Source organism: Pelophylax lessonae (genome assembly GCF_965119305.1).
Source record: "Pelophylax lessonae genome assembly, chromosome: 13".
Taxonomy (NCBI): domain Eukaryota; kingdom Metazoa; phylum Chordata; class Amphibia; order Anura; family Ranidae; genus Pelophylax; species Pelophylax lessonae.
Window position 1 is genome coordinate 63,278,366 of NC_138780.1, and position 11,449 is coordinate 63,289,814.

Here is an 11,449-nt window from a genome sequence, read left to right on the forward strand (position 1 = left end):
CACAGAAGGCCCGTGCGGCCGTAGACTAGGAATGGGCGGTTCGCCGCAGCTACACTCTGATTCAGCCCCCGGATTGGTTTAGGCTGCTGGCAGCTACCACCACGGGTACACGGTGAATTAGGAAGGACGCTGGGTCATGACGCTCCACTTTTTGCTTTTATGGAAGTCTTGATATGAGCTCAATAAATTTGTTATTACTGCTTCACTGAGTGGCGCCTTTACTCTGCCAGCTTTATTAACAGGTTATGTGTAGTACGATGAGAAAAACCGCTTTCGGAGCGATCGTCCGATAATCTGAAAGTTCGTACACAGCTTTTCAGAGAGGCGAGCATGACAGTTCATGTGTAATAATCCAAAGGCAAAAGCACAAAAAATGTTCTTGTATGATAACAGAACAAATGAGGTTTCATTTATTCAGGACAGTATTCATCTGTAAAGAGAAAAAAAAAAAAAAAATCACACACCTCGGATGATCATTCGTCTGATATTCTCATTGTGTGTACCAAGAATTCCACCCATATTTGGGATGTAGTAAGATGTTGCCAAGATCATCCAACAGTGCTTCTTCTCCCCTGCAGCCACTGCCACTTTTTTTTTTTTTTAAATTGGCACGGCTTTGGGGGGCTCTGCCTGCCCGGTCACATCATTTATTTACAGAAATCGACGAATGAACTACAAGTAGCTCTCAGTGGAAGAGGAGTGCGGTAATCTGTGCACTCCTAGCCAGTTGACACTTCTTTCAGCTCTCCAACTAAAAGCCCATACAGAGGTATGGGCAGAGAAATGGAGAAGAGTTTGCAGGGGCCCAACAATGCAATGTTTTGCAGGATCCTGTGCAAAAAATAAATGCACACTTTTTCTGCAAAATCAAGTGCGTTTTTTTTTTTTTAATTCAACTTGACCTTTAATTGAGTAAGGTATAGCACTATACCTTCTATTACACTGTGATCTTTTAGGTTATTTACCCCTCCCATTCCTCCAACCTTAAGGTTTTGTGTACAAAAATAAAGCTGGCCATACACTAGTAGAATTTAGTTTAAAACATTTCCATTTTTTTTTCCAAAATTTTTTTTAAATGTACATTTGAACAACATTTGTCAAGTCATCAACATGTATAAGGGAGAATATTCATATTCATACAAAAGATAACCCAAAAATGCCGACATTCAGTCCGTGTGTACAGCAGCCTGTCCGACGGAAACCTGATGAATGGGCATGCTGGAAAAACAGCAGCCAACAGCTGCGAGCGCTGACCAGTGTATTCTGGTGGGGGAGACACAGACACATTAGCTAGATGGGAAGCTCGCTGTATTAACATTACATAGATCTGTAGCACTGCTCCCTAGAGGACTGCTGATAATTACACCTTCTGGATCCCCCTGGGTTACCCTTAGCAATGGACAGCAGATAACCGCATTCTAAGTTCTTGGCTCAGTCAATAATCAATCCAGGGGATGTTGGTTTTTGTGGTTTTATTGAGAACTTGGATAGGAGAAGGGATGAGTGGGATACTCCAACTATTAACTATTCACAATCTGGAGGGACAGCTCACTCTAGAATGCGGCAAGGCCAATGCTTCACTTTGCCACTAAATTAAGGTACTTTAAATGTTCATGTGTGAATATTCTCTTCAGGGTTCTGAAACTAGCACCCCCTTTCTCTCAATGCCTGTGTGCTGACACCTGTCTGCTGACCCTAGCTTCTGGAGGGGTCCCCTTCCTGGCAGACCCAAGGCAAGTTCCTCTGTACTCACAGACACTTGTTTTCCAGAGTCACCGTTGCCTCCAAACTCCACTTGTCAGCATCCACTGGACCTCTGTATTCAGCCACAGCTTCAGGCTCACCAAGCTGAATGCCTGTGACCACCTTTCCCAGCTGCAGAACGAGAGACAGCCTTACCCTCCTTCTGGGACTTGGCTTCCCGCCCAAAGACCCTCTACCACATGTGCCCTTGACTTTTATAGTCTATCTCAGGATGCACCACTTTCTGTGCCAACCCACTGGGACAGTTACAAAAGCCTGTGTGTCACTGGCTGGGTTTCCTCCACTGTCCAACAAGCCTCCCCATTGGTTACAGTGGAGACACTCCCTCAGACCAGATAAATCACACATGGACACATGCAACAGGCCTAACTATTGATCAGGCTCCCCTGATAAGCAGACAGAGCAAACTATACTTTACCTGCCTAGCACCTATAGTATCTAGGAGGGTGCTACAGATAGTAGAGCGAGCCCCTCCATTTTTTTACTTTTAGCCCACTGGGTTGAATGGAAAAAACTGTCAGTGTGTACCATGTTTTAGATTGTTATTCATATTGACTTATTAGCTTCTTTAAAGATAATTTGTATTTATTCTTGTTCATGCTCCAGTCCTTTGTGTTTTTCATAGAAAAAATAAAATAACATGGATATACATAGGTATGCTGTATATACACACACATCACACCTTTCTTCTGATAAGTTACCAAAAGCCCCAGCTCACACTGCCGCGAGTTGATTACAAAGAAAAAGGTTCCCCCACTACTTTGGGTTGACTTCAACATGACTTGCATTGACTTCTGTTAAAAGAAATCGTATGCAAGCCACGATGAAGTCACGCAGGGATGTGGGCTTTGGAGCCGCACTATTGTGAACCGTGCCTAAGGCGGCAGATGTTATATGGTAAGTGTGTCCCGGTTCACACTAGTGCGATGCGGAAACCCTACAAATCTACTGCGGGTTCCCGCATCGCATTCCCAGCACAGGCAGTGCACACTGCCATATGCCAATCGCTGGGGGGGGGGTCAATTCAGAGTTAACGACACCCCAGATCAGTTCACATATCGCAGTGCGACCTGACATTCGGAAATTAATCGGATCGCATAAGTGTGAATCACCATGCAATCCGATTCTGGTGCAGACCCAAAAAAGGATCCTGTGCGTTTGTGCCAAATCAGATGCGAAATCAGCCATACTATCTGTATGGCTGAATTCGCATCGCACAGACATCGCATGCGATTTTCAGAGCAGTGCGATTCCAATCACATGCAATGTCTGCCATCGCACTAATGTGAACCGAGCCTGAAGGAAGAAAGTCAGACAATGATGGGGTGTGATCTGTGACTGAGTGTATTCTGTCACTACTGAAGCTTTTTAACTGCTGGGAAAAAATCAAATCATAACCTCTTCAGATAGGAGAGGAACCTGTCTAACCGGAAACACTATTGTCAACCGATACCAGGGACAGCAAAGTTATGTTTGTTTTCCTCATTAACCCTCTAGCATAGTTTATGCATCAGTATATTACATACAAGTCAAATGCAAACAAGAAATACCAGTACTGGTATAGTTCAAAGGAAAGCATTCAGAAATTAGATGTCATGGTGCTCGGTGAAGTACTGAATGTCCAGAGATGTCTGAATTCATACATGGAAATATAAAGCTAAACATTATTCATATCTTCTTACAGTAAGAGGTATTAAAATGGACAATATATAGAACAGAAGCTCCTTGACCAAAACTTCTCAATGCAGATAGGAGGGGGGTGGGGTGGTTCAGACAGGTAATTTGCACACTGCAAATTCAATTGGCAAGAATCTGCCGATCCCTGTGGCTGGGTGACAGGTGTGTGCGAATGTCTGCTCCCCCCATACAATGCAATGACAGGCTGATGCATCTACAACTTTGTGTCCAGCTATGATTACCGCAGTATAGGAACAGTCATTGCAGCTTTCCAATGGCATTCTAAGTGTGTGCTAATCGCCCATAAAAATGCACCCAAAAAGCCCAAACTTTTTTTTTGCCATCTGAAAGATTTTCGTTAACATCCTCTCATCTAGACAACTGCAAGTCAAAGGAAACCTCTATAGATCCGAGTAATGTGGGCTATAAAACCTATGCTTTAAAGCTAGGCTCTCCCCAACCCCCCCCCCCCCCCGTTTTTACCCAGTTATCTGGCCAGTAACACCTTCTTAATTAGGCTGCCCCCTCTGGATGAATGAGCACAGGGGGCACCTATGGACAGCATCATTGCCAGTTGGGGGGGGGGGGGGTATGGAGTGTTAGATGTACTAACATAAATACACTAGACACATTAAAGCCAAACTCCAGCGAATACCTTATAAGCAGTCATAAGCAACAGTTTTCTCCTTTTGGGATAAAGGTTTTACATAAAATAATAGGTGATCATTGCAAGCATCCCTGCTAGTGTCAAATGGTTTTTCTCATCTCTGTAATAACATACATTCTGCTGGTGAGCTTTTTATTTTGAAAAACAGGCTAGCAACTCTCGGACAGGGCACTTGTAGGAGTCTGAAGGAGCATCGGGAGTCTAAGCTTGGACTATCACCATCACCATCACCCTAAACACTTTACTTTTCCCTTTTTCTTCCTCGATTGCATCCCCAGGCTGGTTATCCGGAGACTGGGAGTTCTTTTTAAAAGGGGGGGGGGGGGGTAGATGTAAAGGGCTATTTTCAGACCTCTGTTTTGAATATCATTGGTTGACCTTGATGGATAATCATTCTCTATATTAGACAATTGTGTTTGTTTGGAAATTACCAATAAAAAAAATAAAAAGGAAGGAAGGAGGACTTGCTGGCTGGATCACCAGGTGAAAATAGAAGAAAGCAAGCCATAAAAAAAGAATACAAATGCAGCAATCACATTGAAGAAATGGTAATCTGCAATATGATAAATGCTTGCTTTAGTGTTTAACACCACTTTAAGTGTACCAGAGCGTTTCTTTCACAAACATTTCTTCCACTGATATAATCAACATGTATAAATACCTAAGAGGTCCATATAGTGAACTTGGTGTCGAGTTGTTCACTTTAAGGTCAACACAGAGGACAAGGGGGCACTCTTTACATCTAGAGCAAAACAGATTTCGTCTCCAAATACGGAAAGGTTTCTTCACCATAAGAGCGTGTGTGGCGGCAACCAGGTGAGGAGTACAAAGACAAGTATGTCTTGCCTACAGTCAAGCATGGTGGTGGGAGTGTCATAGTCTGGGGCTGTACGAGTGCTGCCAGCACTGGGGAGCTACAGTTCATTGAGGAAATAATGAATGCCAACATGTACTGTGACATATTGAAGCAGAGCATGATCCCCCTCCCCTCGGAGACTGGGCCGCAGGGCAGTATTCCAACATGATAACGACCCCAAACACAGCTCCAAGATGACCACTGCCTTGCTAAAGAAGCTGAGGTGATGAACTGGCCAAGCATGTCTCCAGCCCGACACCCTATTGAGCATCTGTGGGGCATCCTAAAATGGAAGGTGGAGGAGTGCAAGGTCTCCAACATCCACCAGCTCTGTGGGGTCCTCATGGAGGAGTGGAAGAGGACTCCAGTGTCAATCTGTGAAGCTCTGGTGAACCCTATGCCCAAGAAGGTTAAGGCAGTGCTGGAAAATAAATGGTGGCCACACAAAATATTGACACTTGGGCCCAATTTGGACATTTTCACTTAGGGGTGTACTCACTTTTGTTGCCAGCAGTTTAGACATTAATGGCTGTGTGTTGAGTTATTGAGGGGACAGCAAATTTACAATGTTATACAAGCTGTACATTCATTTTTCCAGTGTTGTCACATGAAAAAAATTGAAACTGGCAAAGATCAGCCAGGTTTTTTTTTTTTTTTTTTTTTTTTTTAGGGTTTTTCAATATGCAAGGCTGCACAAGGGCACAATGTGAAGATCGGTGAAAACTAGATAAAATACATAAAATGAGCACAAATCTGAAACTGTTCCCCAGGCACTATCAATCAGAAGCAACCTTTAATCTCATGGATAAAATTAAACAAGAATTCTGATTGATTGCTATAAGCAAAAGTTTACCCCCCCCTCTTCCCCCACCCCTTCATTAGGCCCAAATCTATTTTAATTTGACAGGATGACCATAGACATTTCCAGGGGTATAATTATTGCCATTGCAGCACACACATCTGTCATGGGGTCTATGGGCAGGGGCAGCTTGAGTGAACACAAAATTAAGCCACTAATGCCCCATACACACGTGCAGATTATATGCAGACTTACCAAAACCATATAATATGAGGTCAAACCTAAACACTTTAAATTTGTATGCAATCTGGCAGGCCCTTGCACTACATAGAAAAGGTAACTCTGCAGACAAAAGTCTGTAGATAATCTGCGCGTGTGTACGGGGCATTAGGAATAGTAAAATTTTGCCCACTTTGAGCATTTAAATCACAGGCTCACACTGAAAATTATGGACTACCTGGCCACACATTGATCTGCCCTTTTGAGTGGAGGGCCTTAAAATTTAGCTAGGACCTAGTAACATCCCAAACACTTCCAAAGGATATACTGAAATCCTCCTGAAAAATATGTACATGTCCATGTACTCTGACACCCCCCTGCCCAAATTCTGCCATGATATTGATCTTGCCTTTTGGAATTATAGGATATAGAATTAAAATGCAATTACTGACACCGAGCAGCATCAGATGATCAAAATCAGATTATGTTCAATATTCAGCCTTCATAGTTCTTTTGCACAATGAACAATAAAACAAAAATTTCTTCAAAATGTCATTACAGCTAAGATGGCCATACACTAAAGCTGGATACACACTATCCAACTTTTGTGGTTAGATTTCCTTCAGATTTACCTTTTCTATGTAGTGCAAGGGCCTGCCAGATTGCATACAAATTGAAAGTGTTTAGGTTTGACCTCATATTATATGGTTTTGGTAAATCTGAAGGAAAAAGTCTTCAGAAAATCTTATAGTGTGTATGGCCCATAATAGATGAATGTTTGTACGTACATGTGTACGAAAATGCATATGAAAAATCTTAGTACATTCAACGGCTTGACGAATATCTTTGAAAATTAGTTCCAACAATTTGTTTGCTTTTAACATTCCATTTCAAAACAAAAACAACTTTACTGAATGAAAACCACATATACAATGTTATGTGAAATTTGTTTGAAAAAAAAAAAAAATCTCCATTCTGCTCTTTTGAGTTCTCTTCTCTGTGCCCAAAAACAATTGAAAGTCAAACCCTACAATTAGAAACATTTACCAAACATCCTTAAAATAAAACAAATGACAAAACAAGATTCTACGAGTGCATAAGATTTCCAAACACTGGATTATAGACTCTGATGAACAAGATTACATTAGATAAAGTGAAGAAAAGGGTCAGTTGACCCAAAAAATTAAGTTATGGGTAGATGTCATTTTTTAAAATCTTGAAGCAGTAGTGGTGAAATTTTCTCATGTGTGTCCGCTCATACAAAATAGGAGAGGGTCTCACTTGATTGATGCATGATGGAGGAATGAACAAAAGGAGGGAGGAATGAATGAGTCGATGGAGAGAGGGAGGGATGGATGAATGGGCTGCTCACTAGGGGGGAACCTCTGGGTGAATACTGGCATGTATAAAAAAAGGGGATTCACTCCAGAAATAAAGAGATTATTCTCCCTCTCTGCAAGACTCTGGTCCGGCCACATCTGGAGTATGCTGTCCAGTTCTGGGAACCGGTCCTCAGGAAGGATGTGCTGGAACTGGAGAAAGTCCAGAGAAGGGCAACAAAAATAATTAGGGGAATGGAGGACATCAGCTATGAGGAAAGACTACAAGCACTGAACCTATTCTCTCTGGAGAAGAGACGATTAAGGGGGGATATGATATCAATGTACAAATACTGTACTGGCGACCCTAGCATAAGGAACAAACTATTCAGAGAAAGGAGATACAATAAGACACGTGGCCACTCACTAAAACTAGAGGAAAAGCGGTTTAACCTTAAAATACGTAAGGGGTTCTTCACTGTCAGAGCAGTAAGGATGTGGAATTCTCTTCCACAAGCAGTGGTATCAGCAGGGAGCATCGATAGTTTAAAAAAACGATTAGATGGGCACCTTAAAGACCACAAGATACAGGGGTATACAATGTACTAACCAACACACATCATAGGTTGAACTGGATGGACTGATGTCTTTTTTCAACCTCACAAACTATGTATGTAACTATGCAATGAATAAGGGTGTGATGAATGAATGGATGGAGTGAGTGAGTGAAATGAATGTATAGAGTGAGATTAATGAATGAATAGAGAGAGTGAAAAAGGTGAATGGAAAAAAAAAATGAATGGATCGGAATGAATGAATTGAGGGGGGGGGGGAGGAATTAATGATCGGAGAGAGGAATTAATGAAGGGAAAATGAGTGAATGGATAGAAGATGATAGAGCAGAAAAGTAAGCCTTCCCCTGCTTCAACAGAAGATGTGACAGGAAAGATTCTATGAGAGAGAGATACAAAAACCCCACACAGATCTGAAAAACAGAATCCCAGAAAGATAGATTCGGCTCAGCAGAGGCTACTCATTTCTATCAGTCTGAGTGGACCATTTATTAGGATACTAGATTACAGCTCAGTTGTAGCACCAAAATGATTTGGTGGTGTTAACTATGACATCTTAGCAGGGGACAAGAGCTGGTGGGATAAGTACTAGACTACTATCCAGGACAAGGAGTAGAAGACGGTTTCAAACGTGTTACTCTACTAGTAAGGTCACAGACTCTGCATGACAAACAGTCAATTGTCACCCCTCCCCAATTAAAACAGAGGTTCTTATACTTTGAAAGGAAATCAGTAAATATTTAACACTTGCTGCTCATTTAGATCTAGTAGTGTTATGCAAGAGCACTGACGCATATGCATTTCCTTTGTCAGTTTTAGACACTTGTTTCCAATGCATTTTTCACTTTAGGCTATGGAATGGATAGTGTTAACAGCCATTGACCAAACCTCGTTAATACCCTGTCACCAACGCATCAAAATGCAGGTTCCATGTGCTGCCATTGACTTCATTAGGTCTCCCAATGCACAAAAGCTCTGAATGCTTTTTCCATTAAAATACACTGGCGCATCGACGTAACCTGCTCGCTGTGCACATGTGCCCCGCGCCCCCAGCGCCCCAATCATTGTGTGCCCCGCACCCCCAGCGCCCCAATCATTGTGTGCCCCGCGCCCCCAGCGCCCCAATCATTGTGTGCCCCGCACCCCCATCATTGTGTGCCCCGTACCCCCAGCGCCCCAATCATTGTGTGCCCCACACCCCCAGCGCCCCAATCATTGTGTGCCCCGCACCCCAATCATTGTGTGCCCCGCACCCCCCAGCGCCCCAATCATTGTGTGCCCCGCACCCCCAGCGCCCCAATCATCAGGCTTTGGACAAACAGAGCTATAGTTCAGGCAAAAAAAAAAAAAAAAAGACAATACACAAATCTCTAAAAATAAAATATAAATAAAATTGGCGCAGACTCCGTGGACCACCTGATCTTTTTACTGCCATCATGCTAGCTTCACACTAGTGCAAATTGGATGCGGGTTTCTCCACATTCAATTCACATGACAGGAGTGTGCGTCTGGCTCTCAATGGAGTCGGTTTACACATCTCCGTGACGGCTGTGGAGCGTATATTGCACAGGGGTCCTGTGCGTCTTTGGCTCCATTTCACGTCAGAATTAAAGACAAAAATTTGGGCCCAATTCATCCCTGAAACAGAGAGCAGGGGCACACCAGACCCCTGCCATGAGCCGCATCCATATTAGGTGCCAACACAGCCTCAATGTTCACTGAGATTAGAGGATACTTCATTAATGTGAAGCTGAGTGCATGGGTTTTAGCATGCAAAAAACGCAAAACTATAAATAGGCCTTATTTTGTGATGTTAACTCTCCAAGTGCCAATGTTAAAGGAGAACTGTACAAGAAAAAGTGTCACCTACTGTACGAGTTTAAACTCCTATATGATCAATGCGTAGATTACACTGTTCCAGTGTGGGTGCCACCACAAAGGCTATCTTGTCTGGACTGCCACAATCTCCTGCAGTTACTGCTTTGAAGCTGATTTTTGGGCATCTTGTTTGCGTGCGTGTATATATATATATATATATATATATATATATATATATATATATATATATATATATATATATATATATATATATATACACACACACACACACACACACACGTATAGTGTTTGGAGGCCCTTGCAAGCATTTTTTTTTTGCAGGACCCTTCAACAATCAAATTGCTGGTATGTTAAGCCCCACCATATGAAGGCACATTTCAATCACAAATGATCTGTGTTGGAAATAAAACATTGGGCAATTTAGCAACTGAGTGCCAGTGGAAAAGGCAGAGGCAATAAAGGTCTCACCACAGATAAAGGACTAATATTAGCATGTAAGTGTTGAAACGCCCAAAAGATAGGTGGGATCTACATTAAAAAAAACATACATGCCTTACAGTGTGTTCCATCTATAGAGGAAGATACAGAAATTCACCACTAAAAGAGTCTTTATGTTCCTCCATAATTGATACAACATATGTGAATTCACACAGTATTAAAGATAAAATGAACTCACCTGAATAGGTGTCTAGAGCGGTTGGCTGGTACTCAGTGGGGTAACCATTTATAGTGTAGCTAACCACCAGGCTGGTCTTTCCTACGGCACCATCTCCCACAAGGACACATTTAATTCCAAGCTCCTGGCTGCTGGGCCTGGATGAATATCTCCTCCTGAGAGAACCTGAGAATTGTGAACTTAACCTTTTCCCATCAGAACAATCCGCAATCACTTGTGGAGGCATGATACCGGTCCACGGGCCACTTCTGATATTTTCAACAATCACCTAAAAGACAAATCCACTTTTTTCTTTCCATGGGTCTCCCAATGCTTCTTAAGATATCCTTACAGCAGGCAAACGTCTACATTATTGATGTTCCAAGACATTTCACTCCAAGAATTTCCTCTCCCTCTCTCTCTCTCATTCACAACAGGTGTGATTATATCATGCTCTGCTTTGCTCTGAGCCAGCCCTATTCACGCTTTCCCTCCCCATGGTAATCGGAGCTTGCTTTTCACAGACAATACTCCTGTAATCATAAAGGATACTGAGTCAGGTAAACTCTCTAACCAGTTCATTCTTTAAGATTTAAAGATAATAACAAATATAAACAAAACTGCAAACAGGATCACATTTGTAATAGCAAGGTAATGGGGAAATAAAAAAGTTGGCAATGCCTGTGCTTAAAGCATAATATTTACTTATTTCTTATCCTCCAAAACAATAAGAGCCGGTTAACACTGGGGCGACTTGTCAGACGACTTGGTCGCCTGACAAGTCGCCGTGGGTCGCCTGCCATAGATTAGCACAGGACCCGTTCTAATAGGAGCGACACAAGTCGCTCCGACTTAGAAAAAGGGTCCTGTACTACTTTGGGGTGACCTGCTTTGACTTCAATGATATGAAGTCCGTGCATGTCACTCCGAGGTCGCGGTGCACGCTCTGCGCCGCGACTTCACAGGTCGCCCCAGCAAGTCGGGTCGCCTGTATGTGAACCGGCTCTAAAACATGCATCTAGACTTTATAAATATTATGTGCTGCAAAAATGCTTGTGGTTAAAAAAAATACATAAGGTGCA

General features: G+C 42.6%; 1 protein-coding gene across 1 annotated transcript in view; it reads right to left on the reverse strand.

Moving 5' to 3' along the window:
- Positions 1 to 10,768, reverse strand: part of RHOV (ras homolog family member V) — a 51,529-nt gene extending 40,761 nt beyond the window's left edge. The window contains exon 1 of the mRNA XM_082242591.1: positions 10,389 to 10,768. Coding sequence (XP_082098717.1) covers positions 10,389 to 10,614 — 226 coding nt within the window. The 5' untranslated portion in view covers positions 10,615 to 10,768. The remainder of the gene's footprint in view (positions 1 to 10,388) is intronic.
- Between the last annotated feature and the right edge of the window lie 681 nt (positions 10,769 to 11,449).